Below are 24,912 nucleotides of genomic sequence, written 5' to 3' on the forward strand. Positions count from 1 at the left end.
GGACATTCTTATAAAAAATATCGGGTCTGACTGATGTTGAAGCAAAGTGTGAAAACTTTTGGAAATCTGTGGGAAGAAAAGTCGAAGAAAACACTTATAACTACAGCTTGCTAATCTTTCGCAGTGTTTATTCCTCCGATAAAACGCTTTACACGTTAATCCGTCGCTTATACAAAAAGATCATCGCGGAGCGCAGCTATACACGGTAACATATGATCTTTTCTTTTATCTTACACGAGATTCAACAATGATCGAGTAAAAAAGCCGTCCACGTTTGTTCGACGCGGTAACAAGGGTTGGTAAAATATATAATATGATATAGAGCGATATACATAATATAATCTAATAATCTCTAATCTGTGTGTCATATGTATATATATATATCTATATATATAACATAGAATTTGTATATAAATAATAAATAGGAAATTATAAAGAGCGGGTTGATTGGTTGATTAGCTTGGTAAGACTTTAGCACTGAATTACCGTTACGAAGAACATTTATATAGGGAGACTATAGGGGGAGACCGGTGACGATGGACAAACAAGAGTGTGATAAATTGAGAACAGTGTGAGGAAGAGAGAGAGAGAGAGAAAGAGAGATAACTAACAACATAGACATGACTATACAGCTGATTCATTTGGCATAATAGTCTAGAGCGGACCTTTTTCTAGCGCGATAGGATGCGGTCAGTGAAGATCATCGACCCAAGCGGTGTCTAGTGACTCGATGAGAGTGCGGACGAAGGCCATCTCCTTCCGTGCATTCTCTAAGATTACCCGGGGATCCTGGGACGTGCACCGCAATACATTCGGCGCCATCACCATCGCGAGATTATTGGCGTCCATTTTAGTGCGAACGACCACTTCCGGTCGAGCGAATATCTGCAAAGTTGTTATGACATCGTATAGCGTCCATATACATATGTATATATACTATAGTAAGAAAACTGTTCCGTTTTATTGCACTCGACGATGTCAAGTGCATATTTAAACGCTGACGTTCTCTAACCGTGCGTTCAGCCGCCAAGCATGGCTGCGTACAACTTCAACTTTATTTGTCGAGTGTGCGACATGCGCGTCTGACACGAGGAAAAATTTCGAATCACGCACGTGGCTAAGCGCACGGTGAAAATAAGAGACGAAATCTCGTAAAACTTTCTCTTGCTCGTGAAAAAATGAATAAAACGGCCTCTTCCTACCTGCAGGAAGCGTATTAGATGACACAGCACGCGACGGTTAAGATCCGGCAAACGGTCAACGAGCGCGGCCACATTCGCCGCGGACGCTTCTGGGTCGTCGTGCCGCATCGACACGCACTCGATGTATAAGGAATCCGGTATCAGCGGCTCGTACAGCTCGCGTACCCACAATTTTAGCAAGGAAGCGGGCGCGTGCGCGTCCTGAGAAGCTGCCAGTATAGTGCCGTCCTCGAACCTGTCCAAGCAGGACTTTAACGCACTGACCTCGTCGGCATCCGCGGATACCCGGAAGATACCCTCCGTCAGTGTGCCGCCACGCACCAGCACCTGACGTGTCAGCGTCGTCTGTATCCATGGTAACTCTCTGTGTGGGAAACGGTCCCTCTGTAAAGCCATCACTTCCGAGAGCGTCGCGCCGAACATGGATGCGCGGAAGATTTGTATCTACCAGAGGAGCAAAAAAAAATACGTTAGGAAACTCTGAAAATATTATGATCGAATCGATAAAGTTTAGTTAATGTCTAATTACCCTCGCTTGGTCGATATCTTCCACTGTAGCCTTGCGAGGTTGCCGTTTGCCGTGCACACCAATCCGCTGCAATCGTCTGCAGGCTACGGTCGCGTAGTGGCTGACCTGAACGTGTATCGGCCACTTGGCGACCTCGGGGAACTGGAAGTTAGGATCGCGATGCCTGTTCATGTAACCCTCCAGGTAGGGCTCGAACGTCGCGCTAGGCGGCACGAATGCTAGACACACAGCCATCAATTCCCATCCGCGCCTCAAACTCTCCTTCCGCGGATTCTCCGTTGTTTGTCGGCAAATCTGAACGTACAACTCGTCCCGCAGGGGCGGCTTCGTGAATGCGGTGTTTACGATATCCATGGCGACGCCATCCAACGTCATGCCGACATTTGCCTTGCGATCGCCCATGTACACCTGGACCAATCGGAACAAGTTGCAGGCTTCCCTCTTGAGTAACTTCTCACCGTCCACCATCGCGAGCATCGGCTGCGGTATCGGGTCCTTCGACCAACTGAGAATATCCCGCACGCTGAACTTCTTTCGAAACAACAGTCTTAGTCCCTTTGGTCTGCCGCAGTTTAGATTGAGATTGTCCTGCGCGTACTTCTCGATATCGCCGCCGCCCGTGCTGTCGTCTCTCCGTGCTTCGTCCAGGTCAGTGTTGTCGACATTCGTCATACCGAGGCTCGGAGTCGCGCTTACGGTGGGCATAGAGACTTGTCTCGTCGTCACGACGCTATCTCTTGCTTCCCTCTGCGACACTATATTCGGTGGTGACGGTGGTCGCACTTGTGGCCTCGTCAAAGTATCGGCTGTCGTGTAATAAGTCGCTAAGCCTGCTGTATCATAATTTCCTAAATCTGAAAACACGAGAAAACGGATAATCGTTAATTATCTGTATGTGTAACAACATATTATGACATAAAATTATTTAATTCTCACCCGCATAATGATCTTCAAGATACTCTTGACTGGAAGAATCGCCCTGATTGCTAGCCGCCTCATCGTCGGCGAATTGATCGTCAGAGTCGTCGTCACCTCTTCCGCCGATACCTTCGCCCCTGCCGCCTTCTTCGTCCAGAGAATCCTCTCCTTCTTCCACCAACAAGGGATCTCCGAACTTGTAACAACCTGTGCACCGCAAGCGAAAGAAGAAGAACAGTGAAACAAAGTTTTACGCCACAAAGTCGCAATATTAAGAAGATTCTCGGCTTTTTACCCGATAATTTCGCTTGTTGAAGGATATAGTGCTGCAACGGTAACAAATGATCGGCATCGGCCAGAAGGTTGCCGTAAAACGGCGACGGTGGCGGACTGGGATTTCCATTGCTCCTTTTCTTCTTGCTGTCGTCTCCCTCGGCGTGGCCTTCAATTTCCTCGCCCACGGCACTGTTGCTGCTACTGTTGCTGCTGTTGCTACTACTAGTGTTACTACTGAGTCTCTGTCTACCTTGCTCATGAGTCTGACTTATCATCAAGTAACGTTCGTGCATGGAATCGTCGTCCCGTTCTCTCCTCCTAGCTTGCTGCTGCTGTTGCTGCTGCTGCTGTTGCTGCAACTGCTGCTGCATCTTCTGCTGCTGCTTCTGCTGTTGTACGAAACTGTAACTGCGACCCAGCGGCTGCGGCACACCTTACAAAATAATAATTACCCATGTATTGCGAAAGCATACGCGCATACACGCGCATACGTGCATGCATGCAGGAAGATGGCGAAAGAAGCAGAAAGATTATCTCGCTTACAGTCCAGGGAGTTATTGCACGCTGTGTTTCGCCTGTACTCCTTCTCCTTATCGCGGTCCCGCTCTCTCTCCCGCTCGACAACTTCGAGGCCTCCTCTCTGCTTCGATGGATTACCGGCGCTGTGCACTCCAGCGGCTCTGCCGAGGCTCTTGGCAGGCTCGTTCCTTTCGGACAACATTACACCATACACGTCTCGGACATTCGCTTCTGAGAGGGACGCCGAGCATCCGTGATGCCTTCTACCTATACTACCCGTATTATCCTGCTGCTGCTTATTCATATTTCTGGGGTGCACGGAACTTGGATAAAAGGCTGACGGCGAGTTCGTCTTGTCGAGACTGTTCACTCGCTCTCGATGCTGCTGCTGCTGCTGTTGTTGCTGCTGCTGCTGCATCTCCCGCTCTCTATCCCTATGGTAACGATTGCCACTCTCCATCAAGGAACCATACTTTTCACCCTGCGACTTATAACTATGGCTAAGTTGGACTTCCGGCGGACGATATGGCGGCATTTCTTGCCTGAAGACTCGGGATTCCATTAGGGAATCGCGATACGGCGAGGTGCTCGGCTCGGGACCATAAGAGCCTCTACTACTTTCTCTACCTAAAATAGCAGAATATCAATTAATAAAACCGAGAATGTACGAAAATCCCTACGACATGATTTGCGATATAATAAATAAATAATTACAGCGCGATACGTAAATATTATGTACGCTTACCATTTTTACTTTTGTCTAAATCCAAGTTTCCTGCTCTCCCCTCGCGTTGCGGATCAGTGAACGTTTTCTTCTTGAAAAGGGGCGTGCTAGTTGAGAGTGACAACCCGAGCGGCGGTGGTTCTCCCATTGAAACGGACTTCTGGTTCTTCACGCTCTCCAGAGTTCCGCTTTTGTGGCATCTCGCCTCCAGGGTACCACTGCCGTGTTGTCTGGGGGAGGATTGTGCGGTGCTCGCCGGCGTCTGGGCGGCCGAACGATGATGATGTCTGTGTGGTGAGTCCAACAGACGATAACTGCTCGATTCCAACGAGGTCCTGCTGTGTGAGACGGAACTGTCACTGGATCTGCCAGAGTCCTGCGAGTGATTATGCTGCCTGCTGGTACGCGCCGTAGGTACGTCATGGTGCCTGTGGTGCCTGTTGTTGTGATGATGGTGATGGTGATGGTGTCGTCTCGACGACGGAGACGGAGAAGGAGGAGAAGTCTGAAGGTCAACGCCGACTGCAGAGGTCCGCGTTTTGTTCGCGCTACCAAGAGAAAGAGCTTGCTACGAAAGAAAACGTAGCCATGCGAAATCTCGAAATGTTAACGTGTCGCGTTAAGAAAAAATTCAATTTTTACCAATGTCGGAGCCAGATTCGTATTCTCCTGGTGATTAAAACGCGTCGACCGACTGACTGAGGGAGTTTGCGTCTGTGTTGAAACGGATTCCTTCTTTCTCGGTTCAGTCACTTTCTGAGTCTCGGATGTGCTACCGCTCGCAGGCTCCGTGTTCTGTTTTAAAGTCTACAATACGAACATGCGTGAGCGTACGTAAGGAGATAAATTAACAAATAAGAACGTGTAATATGGACCATAATTAATAGCAAAATAACATTTTTTTCATACACAACTAATTAAATATATCTTTTTTCGTATAAAAGGATGACATAGAAATAAATAAATATAAATATAGTTACACGACGGAACAATACAAGTTACATCAGAATAATAACACAAATAAAATAAAAATTTATGTTATTTTTATGTATAACTTTGCGGATAAAACGTGAGTCCATTTATAAACTATTGGAAATTTTGCGATCTATAATGCAGCATACGTGATACAAGACGTTATATTTAAACATACAGGTGAGTGCCACGATACAAATATGCATCATACAGGACATCTGGCACTCATATTTTTGTCAAGCTTTAAATGGCCGAATAACACATTATCATGAAAGAAGTTTCATGGTAGCCGCATGGTATAATGTAAACCAGAGTTTTTTCTCCCCGCTACGAACTATTTATAGCTGAGAGGAGAGCAGACGCGCTCTTGCACACTTATATCTCCGCCACTTCAAGATACATGAGTTCTGTAATGTGTGTTACCCGGAGAAACTCACAAATCATTTATATACACATTTACGCACGCACGTACGCTTACACGCTTGCCTGCACGCACGCACGCATGCGTTGCATGCACGCAAGCACGCGAGCGTGTGCCAAACTCAACAGATTTTACGTGATTCATAAGTAAGTAAGTAATTAAGTACAAATCTCCTGGCACAGGTATCAATGAAGCATGATCTTATCTGTACTTGAACGCTCGACAGCCAGCTTATCCAACATGACTCACACGTGACTTCCAATCTTGTGTACGGAACGCGTCAAATCATATCGCGGGCCGGTGATATCGGGCGACGTGATCGGTTTTTACCTGTAATTTCGCCAATGGTATGATGTCACAGTCGATCGGGCGGTGCCACACGGTTTTCTGCGAAGTCGCGTTGTAATAATAAAAACGCGAGGTATTCTGATCGAATAGCTCCCACCACTGATTGTTGTCCGTCTTTTTCCTAGAAGTTATTAAACGACGCTATGTAGCTAGCACACGTTATAATGTACGAGATGACTTGGTGCTTTCTCTCGAAGTAAGCTTTCTCTAAAATAATTACAACGAAACCATGATACACTTTGAGATTGTTAACTGATACGTGTCATTAAATTAGGCGTAATGAGTATAATTGAGACGTTGTGCTATAACGGTAGCAGATACTTATCTAACTAGCTTCTAAAACGCCCATTATATCCGTCAATTTAAAGTAATACAGAAAAACGTCCACCGGACCCGTTCTTTCAACAAATTACTGTTTTCGAGGGGCTCTGACGGGGCTGATGGACTCCGCGTCGAAATTAGCTGCTACTCGAGGACTAGGATACGCGTAAAGGAGCTTACTTACACAGGTACACCTGGTGGTGGATCCCATACGCATTCTCCGGTGGTGAGGTTAGCGTACATGTGTTCCTTGGTGCGCGGCTCTATGATCTCCACCCATTCCATCCTACTGCAATTGTCATCCATTAATACTCGTTTATCCGAGAAAGCTTTAATCTCCCCCGCTTTACTCGCGAATCTCTATCGGTCCCTAAAATAACCAGCGATAAACTGTATCAAACCTTACGCAACGGCTCTGTCAATCACTTTTTCGTTTCCCCTTAAACTTTCACTTCCCGTGGACTTGCACGACTTTAACGTAACCTTTTATCACTCGCGAGCGCCACGCGCGCAAGTACGTGCATGTACGCTTCGCGCGACAAAATCGCAAGGCGGGATCGATATGTCAAAGGCATCTCGGGTGCAACCCACGGGGTACGGGCAGAGTATCGTCGCGATACTACAAAACCGATAGCACCGTAGCCTCCATTCTTCTATTTACATCCACCGCACCTCGCGTCGATGCCGGAACGTCACGCGATTTCTCCGCGGAGCTCGAACACGGGGTGAAGGAAGACGTCGCGAATCACGAGACCGAGTACGTACAACGTTGAACGAACGAGCGAACGAGCGAACGATGACGGTATCGGAAAAAACTAATTGGAACATCGGACGGCGAATGACCGTGCACGAGTCGATCTCGGGTAAAAAAATCACCCTTACCACACTTAACAGAGCGAGCGAGAGAGGGAGAGAAAGAGAGAAAAATAGAGACGAAGGAAAACTTACAAGAAGAAGAAGCGAGGACCGTTCAAGATTCGTGAAAAGAAGCTCGCGGTACGCGATTATTCTTGACGGAGGCTAACGGGGCGATAATCAGGGCGAGCGAAGGAGGGTGTTTCGCCCGTCCGACCGCCCCACTCCACCCCGCCCCGATGGGCCCCGCAAATTGATAGGAATGCTGGGCCGCGATGCAACGAGAGTGGCCGTCTGCTCTGATGTCATGCTGGCCGTTTAATTGGTCGAAATAGGCCGCGGAAATCCATTCGCGCGTAGATCGAGAGCGTATGCACGGAACACGCACGATCGCGCTCGCGCGAAGGACGGAGGGAAGAAGGGAGAAGGGAGCGAAACGGGCGGAGAAGCGAGAGAAAGAGGAGAAGGAACAGAGAAACGAGAGACGGGCAGATAAAGAGAGAAAAAACGAAGGCGCGATACAGACGAGAAAAACGCGCACGGCATACACGCCTGACACGGACGAGCCTAAACGCGTACTGCGAAAACGTGCGCGTGAGGGAGCAAGTGAGAGAGAGACCCGCCCAATCGCAACGACGGCTAACTTCAGGGCGAAAGCGAGTTCCGCGGAGGAACGAGGAGCGGAAAATCGCTCGTTCGCTCGTCCGTGCGCGGTTATCGCGCGGAAGGCGACGGCGAAGTCTTGCCTCTGTTTGCACGAAGGAAGAGAACGGGCGAGAGGAGGGAGGGATAGGACGAGAGAAAGAGGGAGAGGGAGAGGGAGAGAGAGAGAGAGAGAGAGAGAGAAAACGAAGTAGAGACGAAGACGGAAAGAGAGAGGGAGAAAACTGGGACGGGTGACTGTAAAAAAAATTCACTATCGATCTGCGAACATCGTCGGCACCGTGGCTGTACGTGTGTCGCGGCCGCGTTTTCCCTAGAGTAAACGAGCGCGCCGTGCACCTCGGGTGCAGTCGGGTGCAATACGAGATGGGCAGGTTCCTCCTCGCCTGAAGTCTTACCCGTCGGATGCCATCTCACACGTCTCCGGTTGACGAACCCTCGTTGTCGCGTCTGCCTTCCTTGCCGTCGCTGCCACCGTCTGCGTCGTCGTTGTCGTCGTCGTCGTCGTAACGCGCGACGAGTGCAGTGCGGCGCGCTGCGTTACCGCACTTCGCTCCTACGTTTCACTCCACTCTCGGCTTCTCGTAACCTGTCTCGACGCGTCACCCTCGCCGACGATCACCACTCGTTTGACACTTCTCACTGAGACGGCGATGACACTCGAATGCCGCAACGTCCCATTTCCGCGAGCGCGAGCAGCGACGCGGCCCCTTCATGGCAGCCTCGTAGTAGCCATCTTTTTTTCTTCTGTTTAGTTCGTGGTTAGTTTCGCCGCGCCGCCAGCACTCCCCGCGGGTAGTGACAAAAATTCGCTCTCGCACGCGCGCACCGCACACGTGCCCCCTTCCCCGCGCCCTGACACCCTTTCTTTAATCTCTTTCCTCTTGACCGCGCTACACCGCGCTAACATCAGCGCGATTGAGCGTGCAGATTAATCGAAATATGCGAGGCGAAACAAACGCATTGCCGATCGTGGAAACTGCAGAAAACGATTTCGAATGACTGCGCGTCTTATCGACTCGTATCAAGGATGCAACAAATTGTAATAACGTCTTCTACACAGCTGTATAGCGTGCAATATTTAATAATAAATTTTTAAAAAGAGAAAGAACTTGGGTTAATATTTAAAATAGAAACTACTAGCTTTATTAAAAAATATAATACATATACAACATAATGCTGTCATTTTTGCATTAATTTGATGACATAATTCTTATTATTGAGTAACTATATTTAACGATGCTTTTTGGCAAATTGATTATAATAAAACAAAATAAACTTTCCGTTGTTTTAAAAATAATCATCACTTTGTGTTCCGCAATACACAAAATCTCTCGTAAAACAAAATTTTAATATTCTTTATTGATATTTCGCCATTTGTGTGCGCATAATTAGAGAACCTCAAGTAAGAGTATGGACATCGTAGATCGAAAATGGCGTTCGTTTGTCACTAGTATGGTCACTATCTATGAGGAGTATACAATATAACCTTCCTTACTTTAAGGCTACTATTTCATGTGTCGTACGACAAGCTTTGTCGGACGTACTGATTGGCTGACGATAGAAATACCTCAAATATGTCTCATTACCAGCCAATCGGAGCATCCAAAAAGCTTGTCGTACGACACATGAAATATTAGCCTTAGGATTTAAAAAATTAGTGTAAGGGTGAATTCACACCTTGGCAGAATAGCAGAAAACAGAAAAGCAGAAGCCAATCAGAACTCGATAAGCCACCATCTTGTTTTCTCCATATGCGAGATACAAGAAGTCAAATCAGGTTAATGCTAAATGACGTGTGAACTGGAGCAGTCATATAAAACAGTTTACTATTGCTTTCAATATGTAGGATTTGATTTATATGTAATAAATATGTACATAAAAGTACATACATTGCAATTAAAACTGCTTGCCTGTACACATAATTGCTTTAAAAGTAGTCATCTGACCTTATTTTATTGCATCATAGTAGCAAATAAAATGGCGCTCAACGTGGCGTGATTTACCTGGCCAATCAGACGATAATTCCCTCAATGTCGCTTCTCTTATATCTAGGACTCTAGTCGACAGTACATTCTACTTTTCTGCTTCTATCTTTCCGCCAACTGTCGACTATCCGCGCGAGTTCTGATTGGCTTCTGCTTTTCTGCCAAGGTGTGAATTCACCCTAAGAAAAGTAAGTTTTTTTTTATCCCACCAAACCAAACCGCTCACAAAGAGTCCTGGAACTAAAAGACGCATTTCGTCAGGACTCTGCCGGTTCCACGCTTCCGGCTAAAAAGGGTGATTTTGTACGACCTACGTTCCCCTGTGGGCCCCTGAAACCAGGAGGTTCAGCCACCCCCCCCCCTCCCACCCGGACTACGCTCGTCCAATAAAAATGCCGTGCATCCCTGTCGAGACCGGGCAGAATGCCCCACGGGTGGGTCATGCTGCCGAGTCGGTGAAACTAAAACCACGCCCGAGGATGGAAGGGTAGGAGTACCCGCAGGGAGCGCCCTACGGAAGTAGAGTTCTAAATAATTAGAGAAGCGCAATCGGCGTCTCACTTGCTGATTGGCTGACCGCCATGTTGAGCCCGTAATACATTCTGTTGGGTGTTTAAGGATCACTTGGATTGAATTTTTCGGGATTACGAGTTTACTTGCCGCGACGGTCGTGTTCGGGCGGATCGAGATAATACGTTAGTCCGGGAGGCGGACAAATATTTTCATCGCTTTTTCAGCCGGAATCGCTCGACACGGTGATACCATATATGGAAGTTTCACCGTTCGGAAGGCGTTGAATGTCTTTGTTCGGACTCTCCCGGAGACAAACAGCCGATATTTGCTAGCCTATTTGCGACCAGCAGCTCCGAATCTCGATCAATCGTTATACCGATTCGCTTCGGAGTACACCGTACATATCAGTCGCTCGTTCTCGCGTTCGGTCAGCCGCGTCCAGTGCCGTTGAGCCGTTTCCGCGATCGAGCTATCAGCTTCGTCGCCCGTTTCCAGCGGGTTCTCAAACTGTGCTCTATCTCTACTTGAACCTTTATAATTTTTGTTATTTTTATTATTGTTAATCTTCCTAACGAACGGTCCGAGAGCAAGTTACGCCGTCTTCGCGTCAAGATTTCCGCCTGACCACTGTCAGAGGCTCCTCAACGATCAGTCCACGCTTCCGACCACACGAAGTGAATATTGTCCACGCGTCAGCTCTCGGCCGTGACCTAATTTCGCGATCAAAATAAAGTCAGCTGTTCTATCGACGAAATCGAGCGATAACTCGTGTATACTTTCTCCTGTCCACTCCCGCTCGAGATTTCCAGAATCTAGAGTGCCCGACTCTCGTGCTCAGCGCTGGGCGATCCGAATCGAGCTGCTCTACCGACCAGCGCTATGCAGCATCAGATACATTGGGAAACTAACTGCAATCGGTGTACTATAAGTGAGAAAAAAATATATTTATAATATATTTATAATGTTATTTTCTAAAAAAAATATTTTAGATATCCCTGAGACATTTTTGAAACAAATTTCTATTAAGAATAACCAAATGGACCAGATACATAAGCTACGTTGTATACAAATAGACAGCTGCGGGCCCAACATGGCGACCATGGGAAGCATGGAGGGGGTAACGATTGCGCTTCTCTGATTATTTAGGACTCTATACGGAAGGGTAGGTGGCCCGCGGGTCAGCACCGCAGCCGGGAAGGGAAAGGAAGGAAGGAAGGGAGCCCGAGAGTCAGCACCGCCACGGGGGGAGGGGAGGGGAAGGAAGGAAGGGAGCCCGCGGATCAGCACCGCCGCGGGAAGTGGGGAAGGAAGGAAGGGAGCCCGCGGGTCAGCACCGCCGCAGGAGGAGGGGAAGGGAGCCCGCGGGTTAACACCCACGTGGGGGGAGGGGAAGGGAGCCCGCGGGTCAGCACCGCCGCGGGGGGAAGGGAAGGGAGCTCGCGGGTCAGCGCCCCGCGGAAGAAAAGTACAATACATATTATTATTAACAAGTAATAACAGAAATAAGATAAAAGTTTACGCAAGTGTAACAAAGCCAGTAAGCACATATACAATACACACAAATATAATAAAAGCCAATAAGCAAAAAATAAAAACAATTTGCAATATATAGTAAACTAAATTAATTTTGCATATAAATAAAAACAATTTTCCGCGTCAAGTTTACGTCGACGGATAACCCGTCCTGCCGCGAACGACGAGCAACGACGTACCTCCAGGACGGCAACTCTCTTTCTCTCTTCATTAGGCGCACCCATAGACATAGTAAGAATAGACCGAGCGTGTTCTCAACTTGGCAGTGAATCACAGATAGAAAAAGAGAGAAAGCAGGCGAAGGATTGCTCTCTCTCTCTAAGGAAAGAAGAGTGGGGAAGACGCGAACAGAGAGAGAAAGAGATCCTCCACCTATTTTCCGTCCTTTTCTAGCTGTGCTTCACGTTTTGCGCTTCACGCTCGGTCTATTCTTATTATGTCTATGGGCGCACCGGACGATACCGCGACGTCAAACCTAACCTAACCTCTCGTACGTAACTCGAACACCAAGATAAAGTTTTGACGGCGAATTTTGGAGGTTAACCTTTTCTAGGAAATCACATGTAAATCCGCCATTTCTGCAAATTTTCGCGAAAGTTTTGATTTATCGCTTTCTTTCATAAGACTGAAGTCACATGGTACGGAATAGAGCGTGCGGAATAGAGAGTGCGTCATAGAACGGTAGAGATAGTGCACCTCGGCCCGTTTGCGCATGCGTTGGAAATTGCCAATCTAACCTAAATATGCATACGTTACGGTTCGTGTCGATCACGTGTCGGTTGATTTTATTTTTCTTTTTGAAGACATTTATGAAAAATGGGTCGGAGGTGCTACTTGTGCAGTAATTATAAAGCCTGGTCTACAATCAGTCGGAAGACGTAGTTGTAACGTAGTAGGCCCGTCGGCCGTACGGCGAAGGGCCTACTACGTTACGTACGACTAGAGTCGGGAGCGCCCGACTAGGAAAGACTGGATGCTCGGCGCGGCGCGGCTTAGGGTGCGTTCCATTTCACGCATATGCGCGCACTATCTATAATGAATGTTACGTATAATATATATAATGCGCGCATATGCTTGAAACGGAACTGGGGGTTTTATATACCCCCACTCGATAGTCGTGGTGGGGGTGTGACGTCACGTCGGCGGCAGTGGCGTAGCGCCGCGGGGCGCGAAGCATTTCGCAAAGCTGAAGTCACATGGCACGTATTTTCTGCGTAACGCGTAACCGCGTAACCAATCAAATCTTTGCCTACAGAAGCTGATATCCAAATGAAACAATGTGATTGGTTACGCGGTTACGCGTTACGCAGAAAATACGTGCCATGTGATTTCAGCCTAACGCGGAGCAGTAACGTAGCGTTACACTACAAAGATGTATTTTAGATAGAGTCCCTTAATTGATAAACCTCAATTCCGCCATTTTCGATCCCACTAGAAACTAGACCAATCAGGTGCGAATCCACGATGTCCATACTTTTAGGTTCTCTACGCATAATGAGTGACATATTTAGGGAATATGCGCAACATCTGCGAGTTACTAGAAAAGCACGGAATTCCCTGCATTCTCGATCGTGTGCTCGTCATACTTCGTGACGTACTTTTTGTTGATGATCGTGAACTATGCACGGGCAGTGCTCAACGTACGTACATAGATTGATGATTGTGTCGTGAGAACGGTCATTTCTCGTTTTATCATCACGACATTCAAGTCGCGAGTGTCACCGTCACTTGTCACGCAATTATGGATCAGGAGGATTATCTGACGATACTGAAGATTCTCATGATCGGCGAGTCTAACGTCGGAAAATCGAGGTGTGCATAAGTGCGACTCATCGTCCCGCTTTCTACGCCGATACGTCAAAAGTAAATTGCCACTCGTGTATATTTTTCAGCATACTTCTCAGATTCACCGAGGATGAGTTCTACGAGAACATGCAGAGCACAGTCGGGATGGACTACAAGACCAAGCAGATCACCATTGACGGCAACACAGTGAAACTGGCAATTTGGGTTTGTGCCATGATTTCATTATGCACGATTGTATAACGTAATTTGCATGACGCGTCGCATGTTTCACATCGGAGCTTGTTCGTTGCAGGACACTGCCGGCCAGGAACGATTTCGCACCTTAACACCGAGTTACTACAGAGACGGCCAGGGCGCTATCCTGATGTACGACGTTACAGATCGGAACACTTTCATAAAGCTGGAAACATGGCTCAACGAGCTGAACACGTATTGCAATAAAACGGACATTGTCAAGATGGTAGTGGGTAACAAAATAGATCTGCCAAACAGAGAAGTCAGCACTGAGGAAGGCCTACAGTTTGCCAGGAGACATCAAACTTTGTACATCGAGAGCAGCGCAAAAACAGCTGATGGTGTGAAGTGTTGCTTCGAAGAGCTTGTACAAAAGGTATGTTGAACTTGAAATTTTGTATCTCAATATATAATATATTTATATTAATATTATAATCGTGATTTGTTTTGTTACTAATATTTAAAATATATGTTTAAATATAACAGATAATACAAACACCTGGGCTTTGGGATGCTCATTCGCTACGTCTGTACGATAATGGTACCATGAGTGCACGGCAACGAATAGGAAAAAGGGGAATGCAGTTGGCCAACGATTATCCGCAACAAGACGCGTACTCAAGTTGTTCCTGCAGTTTGCTGTAATCGACTGTGATCAGAAAACTTGTATGAATAATAATGAACTTGCACTATGCCTGTCAAGACAAAATGTACATGCTGCATTGACTATACATGATAAATCAATTCGGCAAGCATGTAACGTGAAAGGGTCAAGTATGATACATTGCATCATGCTATGCCACTCAACTCCACAAGATAAAACTTGTCGAGAGATATGCATATATTAGCTTATCACACATACACGGGCTATCATTGAAGACAAGGTCTCGAATCTGACATAGAAATTTACGATATATCAAACAGAATTTTGTGTTCGTGTAAATACATAATTTGTAACGTACTGAAAGAGCAATCGTAGGCACTGAAATAAGATTTATATAAATCAATAGTTGATATTCCGTTAATCACAGTTTTGTACAAACGATGAAAGCTCAAAACATTGTCATAGTCTTCTCGTATTCACCGTTTTATATTCTGCACGATGTGTGTGCTTCATATATATATATTGTTATATCTGAAGAACGTGTATTATACTGTAAAAAGGTACCTAAGACTCCTGCTTGGCTACTTTGTGCATATTATGCGCATCTCATTTTTAGACACGAATATGTATGTCTTATCAAGAATATGTACTTTGCAAAGGGCGGCAAATGTATGATAACTTTAGACAGAGTTTAATACAACTACTCACGAACATACACACGTACAGTGGCGAAAGATATTATACATAATTGTACGTTATTAATAATTTATTCGTTTGTAAATAAAACATTTTCTGGATATACATTTCTTTTTTGTTCAATATGAAATAAATCACTGTCACATGTGCGCGCAATTCAATCGGTTCAATAGCAATTGCCTAAATGGTAGTTTATATCTTGACATTTGTGATATCTGTATATTCTTAATTTAGTCATATGAGTATCCGAGAATGGCAGATTTACCAAGTGTGACAGACAAAGGAGCATTACGTGAAACAAATCTGCATATGAAATCAATAAATACTCGAATGCTCGATGATGAATGGAGCAGAGAAAGATTTCTTGGTTTGCTAAAGTGCAAGCTTATGCGACATGATAAAATGAAATCTTTATCTGTTTGTACTAAAGTGCAGCGTAACGCATTACTCAATAAATCATTGCATTCTATTATTCACAGCGGAATATATAGTGAATGCATTTTACTCGAACTAGAAGGAAAAGGTATTCTTGTAAGAACTTTTATATTTTGTGCTCTCCAATATTCCCCCAATAAAACAATAAATTTTAGGGATGCACTCACACAGTATCATGAAAGCAATCAAATATGGTCTCCTTAGTTTATCTTCCGAAGAATTAAAATATTTTCAAGACTTTGAAACCGAGATACAGGATACGGATACGTGGATAAAAAAGCTTGATGAAAGATTGATCTCGAATTTGTCCGTTGCTGGATTAACTAACGAGCAATGCTGGGCCATTGTTGCATATGGGCTGATATCTCAGGATAGACGTGTATTATATCGGCTTTTATCGAGCGGCATTGATGTTCCACGAATTCTAAACTGGCCACGAAAAGACAAATCAGTTACGTCAACAGTAATATCTTTTCTAAGAAAACTTGGAATAGATGAAGATATTCTCCGATATGTAGAAGAGAACGGTATTGATGATGAAATTGAAGATATGCTGATTAATCTTGGGTATAATGAGTACAAAGAGAAGGAAGCTTTAAAACCAAGTGAGGTGCGATAATTTCAAAATTAATATTTCCAAAAATTATATGAGATATCAGAGAAATGAATAATCTTTACACATCAATTTTTCTTTTTAAATAATTTATAGGAAATATTGTGTGAATGCAGTTTAACTGCATTAGAATCGCGTTCTACTCTGCTGGAAGAAAAAATGGATAGTGCTGCATTCAATAATTGTGTGTTGAAGAGAAGAGTATCCTGCTTTTGTTATTTAAAGTAAAGCAATTGTCTCATCAAGTATTTCTACCTTTATAGATGCGCAATACAATGTTGCTGCATGTACTTGCATCTGTAATTTAAATTTATTGCAAAACTATCAAGACGGTGAAACTTTAGAAAGAAATAATTACTTAAGGTATTTTATAATATTTTAAGATGTATCATTATTAGTATTGATACCATTTGTGTTTGTGTGATATGAATACAATAATAAGTAAATTAATAATATGGATATATTTTTTTTCTTTTTTTTAATAGACAACACGTGATGGTGCCACTATCATGGGCATTAAGTAGAGCTTTAAGATATCGACCATCAGATCCAAAACATTACATAGCTCACCAATTGTTACGTTGGAAATACGGTAACGTTTCACAAAAGGAAATGCACTATGCTCAACAATTTGTTATTTCTGCTACTATAACGATGGATCAGCGACTTCTGGTAAAAATATATATAAAATATAACTTTTTACTATTGTTATTGAGGAAGCTATCACAAATATGCTTGATGATGTATTTTAAATGATAATTTATTAAATATATAATCTTATATAATCGAAATAGCAAGAACGCAAAAAGAAGGAAACGCTTAAATATCTAAATGAAGCTGTAAAAGATGTACCTTGCGACGTATGTTTAGAACAACAAAAATTATATCGCGTCAAAAAACGTTGTTCGAAATGTACAAGAGTGTCTGCATCGACACATGGTAAGGATAAAGTTTTTTTGTGATTTAAAAAACAATCAAATTGAAGTCAACTGTTCTGAAGTCGATTCTTGAATAGGTAAAATAAATTTATAAAATTACATTCAAAACAGATAAGAATCCTCAAAATTTTGAAGATTGTTAAAATTTGGGTCATCTTCTCCAAAAATTATTAAATGGGACAAAAACGAGAAATGTAAGTTTCTTAAAAAATTCGTTTATTTCATATTTGGACTTGTACATTTGTCGCAAGTTTATCAGAATATTTCAGTGCAGAAATCGCACGAGAATATTATGTGGAACGGAATGGAATGACAGTGACATCACAATAAAAGACGTCCATAATACATCATGGCAGTGATCGGAGTTGTAAATTTATAAGGATACTGAACCGCATTCTTAACCTGCTTTCTTTTGTATTTGTCGAGCAAACATTTTTAATATCTACGTTATGTGAGTTATATCATTAAAAAGAAAAATATTAAAATTAAAAAGATACTAAAAATGTAAAGACACACATGTCAGATATCTGAACTTAATAAATGCTAAGTCGGCAAAAATGCTTACAACTTCTACAGCTCTTTTGGATCACTTTTTACAAAATATCTAAAAACTAAAATTAATCCAATATGCTTTATACTTATATAGTCTATTATCATAATAAAAATGAATATTCCACATGTTGTAACGCATGCAACATGCCACATAAAAAAAGAAAAGGTAATTAAATTCACTTCTCTATTTAATTCTCTGTGTAATTAATATAAAATACGTATCAAAATCGAATTCATGTGAATATAATTGTCAGAACTCACTTCAAGTAACTTACTCGAATGACTCACTCTTGTTAATCCTGTACGGGGATGCAATCCCCGTATTCACATTGTAAAAACGATTCCTGCAGATGTAATGATTCAGGTACTACTGTGATGAATCAATGATATAAACTATTTATTAAAATGTATAAATCGATTAAAAAAGCGATAAAAATAAAGGCAGTCACTGCTACGTTCTACAACGTTCTCTTTCCAGTTTCCCCAGTTCTCCTCCCTGTACGAACAACTATTTCCATTCTGGTGAAAATTACAGCAAACTTCAATAAAATAGCAACGTATCAAAATATATTTTTGCATCTATGTCTTGTTTGGTCTATATCCTGAGCTGCTAACAGAATGGGTCTCGAATTGTTACACAGATCGACTTTCATTCGCGCATTAAGTAAAAACTGGAAGTACAAAGTAGAGTGAACAGCTAATCCTATATGTCTTTCTTGGACGTTTCGTGTACTGTTATCGTTTTTCGTATGCTCCGTTAAAAATCGTCGAAACGTAGATGTGACACGCTGAAGGAACGAGAACCTTCTTTCCGACTCAATCATCTGCATAGTGATACAATAGAAACTCGTTTTACACAACCGAAAAATATGTTTCTCTTATTTTAAACAGAGTACACCTGGAGCTTGTTAATCTTGGCTCTCTCCTCCTCAGAGTCGTCCCGGCAGATCATAAGCGTATGAGATAGACCACACGTAACGGCAGTGATGTATAAACCTTCCAGAGCCTTTACTTCCATTGGAGTCGTCGAGGACTTTCGCATTTCGCCAAAACCCTGGAAAAAAGTAAATATCGTGAATTATTTGAGACTATTAAACCGTCACAATCTAATAATAAAAATAATATAATTCGATTCTATTTTGAGACTTCCTATCCACAATACGTATGTTCACTTTACCAATTCTCCGAACGTAGGGCTGGCACCCCAGGCGATTACGGAGTCGTCGGCCGCGACCACCACGCTCGTCTGAGAGCACGCGACGCAACGAATTTCCCAGCCGGACAAATCCTGAATGGGCTTGGGATACATGTTGGCCTCGCCCGTGCGTTTCGTCTGACCAAACATCAGGGCGGAGCCGTGCACGTTGATCGCGATGCTGTACGTGCTGCCGCAATACACCGCTCGCACGCCACGACTGGGCGGCTCCAAGAACTTGATCAGGCGCGGCACCAGCTCGTCGCGCTGCTCGTTGTGGCCCAAACGGCCGATCCCGCCAAATCCCCAGGAGAACGCCCGATTCTTGCTGTCTATTGCGACGGTATGATAGTGGCCGCAGTTGAAGTCCGTTATCTCGACGCGGTCCAGTGGCGTCACGTGGCCATCCTTGCCCCTCTCGACGTACAAAACGATTCGCTTAGGCACTTTCTCGTAGTGAAATGCCATCTTTGCGTTTGTAATGAAGTATTTGCCGTCAGTGTTGTGACCCAGAGCACCATATTCCGGGCATCCGAAAGAGTGCAGGCCACCCTTGATGTCCAGGATCATCGAGAACTCTGCGCCGCATCCCACTTTCACTATTGGCGGCCCGGAATACTTAACTTTGGTGGCAGTCATGATGTACGGATCGTTCTTGCCGACCCCACACTGGCCCAGTTTATTGTCGCCAGCAGCAAAAATTATGCCGCGACTCGTTAGAAATAGAGTGTGGCTGCGACCGCACGATGCCCCTATAATCGTGTGTCCCTTTAAGGCCTCAACCTCGGTGGGTTCATCACGACGCTTCGTGTCTCCAACACCCAATTGGCCTGCGCAAATAATACAATTTGAACAATAATGCTATTATCAATGGCATTTAATGATAAAATGAAATTAAAGTTACAATGCAAGCTTAATTATGTAATGCTAATCTCTTACATCTGAAAGCATCTTTCTGATAGTGAATGTAACAGTTTATTGATCCATTATATGAATTATCCTATACCAGTAGGGTAAATTTGAATAAATAGCAGTCTTTAAAAAATGTGTATCCATTGTTTACCTTTGTCGTTTCTACCAAAAACCAAGCATCTATTATCCTCGGTAACGACAATATTGTGGGAAGCAGCAGGACCAGATGCGATCAGCCGTACTCTAGCATTATTCAAGTTTTTGAAAGTATGTGGCGTCCATAGACTACGTCCTACATTCGCTTTTACCCCCTTAGGTGGTGCTTTGCGACCAGCCATTTCCCAATTAGTAAGGCCACACATGAGCAATGTTCCAGGTTTGCCCCAGCCACCCTAAAGTAAAATAAATATTATAGTTGTTCTTACTGTATTTAGCACATTTTGAAATATATTCGCTTAAATTAAATAATCTAATCTATATTAATAATTAAATAAAATTAAAAAAAAAACAGTTTTCTGTCCAATTTGATTTCTATGTCAATGACTGGTTGTATCATGTAATTAAAATTAACATTTACTTCTTGAAATGCATACAAATCAAATTCGAAATTTAGACAGACATGGAAAACCTAATAATAATGACCTAATAATAATTATTCAACTTACATATTATTAATAAACAAGAATTAATATACATTAAATCTAAATATTCAATCTCGAAATATATATATCCGAGCATACGACAGTAATAATCGTTAATTCGCATCAAATATCACCAATTAATATGCTATTCGATATGAAAACGTGACGCAGGCGAACAACGGGGTTTCCGCGTCGCGTCGCGCCGCGGGACCAGGTGCGTTCGTCAAGCTTGCACGCGCAAGTCAGAACGCGATGAAAAACCGAGATCACCTCCGGGGCCGGTAGCTCGGGCATGTTCGAGACGTCCGCGAGCGGATCCTCGACGGCGGCGTCCTCGCCATCGGCGTTCGAGCCAGCCTCGGCGTCGTCGATTTCCGAGTCGTGCTCGCTGGAAATATCCTCCTCATCGTACTCGACCTTGCGCGACTTCGCGCGGCTCTTCGGCTTGCCGCCCGTGTTTTTCCGCTTCGTCGACATCGCCTAGCTGCGCGGCCGGGACGCGTGACCGTCCGGAAAAGCGTCGCGCGATCCTGTTTCCCGCGGGGAAAACCGAAATTCAGACTGGCGGCTCCGACGAACGCGACGACGGCCTCGACGTTGTTCACACGCGCGTCCACGGTGACATTTATCGATGTAATGGCGCTGGCGGTGCTGTGCCGCGCCGCCGACAGCAAATCGACAACAAAAACGCGGCCACCTGGCGCTCAAAAATCATAATAAAACCACGCTCCCGCGATAAGTATATACATACATACGAGGCAAACCCCGCAGTTTATGATTGTAAATCGCCGGGGGCGCGCTTCGTGTTCCGCTCGTGTCGCGTTTTCGGGAAGAGCGGAATGCGACGGGATCGCGGACCGTCGGACGAGGAGCGGGAAAATTCGAACGCGGCGTCACGTGGTTCGCGGCGTTCGCTGGCACGACTTAAGTAAACAATTTCTCGTAATCATTATCCGTTTCGTTATCAGCGAGGGAAGAAAGCTGTGAGATACGGGAGGGAACGCCAGCAGCGGAGAAATTCAAACGCGTAGCAACAGGCGCCGCTTGTGCGCGCGATGCGCTTAGGTTCGATATACGCGCAACAGGTTATATTGCGTTATTATGCGAACCCGAGGTGACTATAGCGTGGCAGCTGTAAGCTGTATATATGTGTGGAGGGCAGATTGTAATTTTAACCGAAAATCTATGAGAGGTGCGAAGGAACGGAGCATTCGCTCGCAGCTGTATTAATTTCTGTATACAGAAATTAATGCGTTTATAATGTTATTTTATTATTTATACTAATATTATTATTTTATAAGGAACGTTATTTAATCCTGGATTATTCCAAATGTTTTGTTTATTTAAATTTAATTGAGTGCACATAATAAAAATAACGTAAATGACAATTTACGCGCATATATTGACCAATGATCCATCGAAGTACAAAACTATCGATTCGCGTGCAAATGGAAAGTAAAAACGAGATAAATTACGAAAGACTCGGACGAGTGTTACCTTTTTTCAAAAGTGTCTGATACATCACCGATACTAGAGATACCGGGAACGCGTCATAATCTCAAATTCATCAAAACAACGCAGAGATAATATATACCGTATTTGCACTTCACGAGACATACGCGCCCACCGTCACGTGACTTACGCAGCCGCAACGTCTCGAAAATGTAATTCAATTTAATAATACGACTGTAAAATATTATACTACAACATATAACTGGATTCGATTCATCGGATGCAAGAACAAGATGAAACGTACCGATCGGCGACACGCGAACTTTACGCGTTAACATTTTGCGTATTTCACGTGCGAAATGTTCGTCGATCGTTCGCGTTGCACAAGTATAGGTTGATTTGTTATTTCTGCCTATGTCCATTAATCGCTTAATTTGCTGAGACGATGGCGCCCGGCTGGTTAGAATAAGACTGCGTAATCCCGTCGTCGCCGAATGTCAAACAAAAGCTGTCGAGCAAATAAATAGACTCAATGAGTAATTATTGCGCGCGATAAGGCAATCACTGTGGATTGTTTTGGGATATATGCGAGTATCGCTTGCATTGCGTCGCGTGTCTGTAAGACCTAATCGCCGGTTATATTCGGTTACATTTTGCAATATCAGCTGCATTCTGTCACATGCAAACAACGGTTTAGGTAAACTGTTTTCTTATTTCCGACAAATAAGATAAATTGTCAACATCAGGAAAGTACTATGTATATATCTTCTTCGTAATGTGATTAAAGTGGACAGAAAATATAAATTTAACATATTTATATCTTAAATGTGACGATCGTGCAATATCATTAAAAATTAAAATTAAATTTCTGGGAAGAAATTAAGACTTGACGCAGACTAAGCGAGAATTATATAGTTATATGACAGTATTAGAAACTTATTGATTAATTGTAAATGGCTGAATTGATATTTATTCTTTTAATGATATTGTCGCGAAATAATATTGTAATTATGATAAAGCGAAGCTTATGAACATTTTGGATATGTCATGTTGGAAATTGTGACAAAGAATTTATTTATTCAGTAGCATATTTATTACATATTTTTACGTTTATTATAATATTAATAAACACACATATGATATATACAATTTATTATATTCCTTTCACCAGACTAGCCTCGTGAGATTTCTTCTTATTACTCGAAATGTGCGTCCTGTGAATGAAATAAAAAGTTATCATTCTATCGTGATTTTTTTGCAACTTGACAAATTCGCTTTCATAACATATAATGAAAACGCTTATAGGTAAAACTTACATATTTAATGTATAAAATATAATATAAAAAAACTTACATATTTAATATATGACAGAAAAATGTCGTAGACCGTCGTCAGAAGATTTATATAAAGTACTCGATAATGTAAAGGCACAAAGAGGAAATTGATGCATTGTGTGGGAGGCCAGAAACAACAATCAACCTAGCAACATAATATTTTAATAAGATATTTACGTATGTTATTAAAAAAAAGTTGCAAAATTTTCTCATTGATATGAAACTTTTCAGATACAAAATTGATAATTGATTACATATATATCTGATTTTGATTAATAAATACTAATTATTATACAATTTTTCGTGATTAACATACTTTCCACGTATCGCAAAACTTCAGTTTTAGCTCCTTCCACATCTCTTCGATTTTACGACTCTCCATGACCCCGAGGCCGATGAAAAATATCGTCAGGCAGACGGGACTTGCGATCGACTGGTCAAGAAGTGTTTTTTTAAGAATCGACTTTGCGTTTTTACCTGGCAACACTCTATCTAAGATGGTGTAAAACCAATGATGAAACGGGCCTTGAAGCAGCCCCACGACCATCATATTCTTGGTTCGTGTATAATCATGATCGTAAGCAGATGCGCTAAAAGTTGCCGTTGTCTCTTCCGGTGATGCTGCCATAACGCTGCCGGGGAAATATTTGTGGGAACAATATTTTTTCCAGTGCTCTCTACGCTGTTGGATTAAATCTCCCGTCGCCATCATCAAGCCGCAGCTTACGGTATTGGTAACTAATAAATATTTACCTGGACAGCACAGATATCGATAAAATTGCGGAAGTACGTACTGTCAAGCAGCTACGTCACTTTAGAATAAAATGAAATTTTTATACAATTTAGAAGTAAAGTAGACATGCACTTACCAAATAATAGCTGACGCAGAACACTCATTTTTTAAGATATTGCAAAGGTCTGTTACTTGTTGAGTTTTAAATTTAGTTTCAACGCTCAATATTGTAGCAGATAACAGATCATTCAAAGCAAATGTTTCTCGCAATCTTTTTTGGAAGTTATGAGAGTATGCAAGGAAAACTTTAATGCCTCTCTTCTTGATCAAATTCCTTTCGAGTCGCTGTATACGTTATAAAAGTAACGGATTAACGAAGTGCGCTCGATCTTTGATACTTTCGTTTCTCCCTTTCTGTTCAAGTTTATTGCTATTTAATCGAGTGACTGCTCTTAATTCTTCGGTGCTTGTGAAGACGATACGTTAGCTGAATATTGTTATGTGGCATAACTCTCAAATGAAACTGACTGAAGTCCTCAGGTGCAGGGCTCGGCGGATGCCTAGATGCACGATGAAGCTGCTCCAATCACTCGAGTTATCATCGTGTATCGAACGTACTGTTTAGCGAAGTCGAAAGCTCGCTAAATATACGAGCCGCCGCGACAATCAAAAATTCCGCGGAGGTTGCGCAGTGCAAACGATCGCGCCTTATCATTTCCATCGTCCGTTTCTTCCCATTTTCTTGTCAGATGTGATATAACAAAGGATGTATGTACAAGGTTTTATCAGTAGCTCGTCTCGTGTTTACACGCGCTACACAATGTATTAGTGGAAAAATGCAACTATGATTGATAGAACAATGCATCTTATCCATTATCTTTTGCGTGATATAAAACTTTTGTTTTGAGCGAATTTTATCAATTTTATGAGGAGATATCAATATAGATAGAACACTGGAAATGTTTGTTAGAGAGACATTTAACAT

The 24,912-nt window shown here is 43.2% G+C and overlaps 6 protein-coding genes across 9 annotated transcripts; 3 read left to right on the top strand and 3 right to left on the bottom strand.

The window, feature by feature from the left end:
• Nucleotides 1–105: 105 nt before the first annotated feature.
• Nucleotides 106–8,532, bottom strand: LOC105275598. 4 transcript variants are annotated; one of them, XM_011332526.3, is made up of 11 exons: nt 8,147–8,532; nt 6,415–6,600; nt 5,892–6,030; nt 4,811–4,975; nt 4,190–4,736; nt 3,469–4,071; nt 2,945–3,358; nt 2,668–2,856; nt 1,732–2,585; nt 1,203–1,646; nt 106–885 (listed from the first exon to the last, which is right to left on the bottom strand). In XM_011332526.3, exons 2-11 carry the CDS (start codon nt 6,534–6,536, stop codon nt 691–693), a joined length of 3,672 nt encoding a protein of 1,223 aa, XP_011330828.2. In that variant the 5' UTR covers nt 6,537–6,600; nt 8,147–8,532; the 3' UTR covers nt 106–690. The 4 variants fall into 4 exon arrangements, with proteins under 4 accessions (XP_011330828.2, XP_011330829.2, XP_011330831.2 ...); XM_011332527.3 differs by having other exon boundaries at nt 6,415–6,519; nt 8,147–8,531; XM_011332529.3 differs by lacking the exon at nt 8,147–8,532 and adding an exon at nt 7,179–7,887 and having other exon boundaries at nt 6,415–6,519.
• Nucleotides 8,533–13,379: 4,847 nt separating this feature from the next.
• LOC105275596 (ras-related protein Rab-18-B) lies at nt 13,380–14,829 on the top strand. The gene is made up of 4 exons (XM_011332523.3): nt 13,380–13,594; nt 13,675–13,792; nt 13,881–14,198; nt 14,309–14,829. The coding sequence occupies exons 1-4, from the start codon at nt 13,524–13,526 to the stop codon at nt 14,465–14,467; spliced, it is 666 nt and encodes a 221-aa protein (XP_011330825.1). The 5' UTR covers nt 13,380–13,523; the 3' UTR covers nt 14,468–14,829.
• A 515-nt stretch (nt 14,830–15,344) lies between these two features.
• On the top strand, nt 15,345–17,820 carry LOC105275597. Its single transcript, XM_026971754.1, has 3 exons — nt 15,345–15,645; nt 15,713–16,167; nt 16,267–17,820. The coding sequence occupies exons 1-3, from the start codon at nt 15,375–15,377 to the stop codon at nt 16,396–16,398; spliced, it is 858 nt and encodes a 285-aa protein (XP_026827555.1). The 5' UTR covers nt 15,345–15,374; the 3' UTR covers nt 16,399–17,820.
• Nucleotides 16,424–17,820, top strand: LOC113562367. The gene is made up of 2 exons (XM_026971755.1): nt 16,424–16,842; nt 16,965–17,820. Exons 1-2 carry the CDS (start codon nt 16,666–16,668, stop codon nt 17,130–17,132), a joined length of 345 nt encoding a protein of 114 aa, XP_026827556.1. The 5' UTR covers nt 16,424–16,665; the 3' UTR covers nt 17,133–17,820.
• LOC105275595 (protein RCC2 homolog) lies at nt 17,312–22,788 on the bottom strand. Its single transcript, XM_011332522.3, has 4 exons — nt 20,679–22,788; nt 19,919–20,159; nt 18,838–19,685; nt 17,312–18,714 (listed from the first exon to the last, which is right to left on the bottom strand). The coding sequence occupies exons 1-4, from the start codon at nt 20,883–20,885 to the stop codon at nt 18,544–18,546; spliced, it is 1,467 nt and encodes a 488-aa protein (XP_011330824.1). The 5' UTR covers nt 20,886–22,788; the 3' UTR covers nt 17,312–18,543.
• A 164-nt stretch (nt 22,789–22,952) lies between these two features.
• On the bottom strand, nt 22,953–24,872 carry LOC105275583 (mpv17-like protein 2). Its single transcript, XM_011332510.3, has 4 exons — nt 24,064–24,872; nt 23,511–23,947; nt 23,214–23,339; nt 22,953–23,074 (listed from the first exon to the last, which is right to left on the bottom strand). Exons 1-4 carry the CDS (start codon nt 24,089–24,091, stop codon nt 23,057–23,059), a joined length of 609 nt encoding a protein of 202 aa, XP_011330812.1. The 5' UTR covers nt 24,092–24,872; the 3' UTR covers nt 22,953–23,056.
• Nucleotides 24,873–24,912: the final 40 nt, after the last annotated feature.

This window comes from Ooceraea biroi, chromosome 8, assembly GCF_003672135.1.
Source record: "Ooceraea biroi isolate clonal line C1 chromosome 8, Obir_v5.4, whole genome shotgun sequence".
Lineage (NCBI taxonomy): Eukaryota > Metazoa > Arthropoda > Insecta > Hymenoptera > Formicidae > Ooceraea > Ooceraea biroi.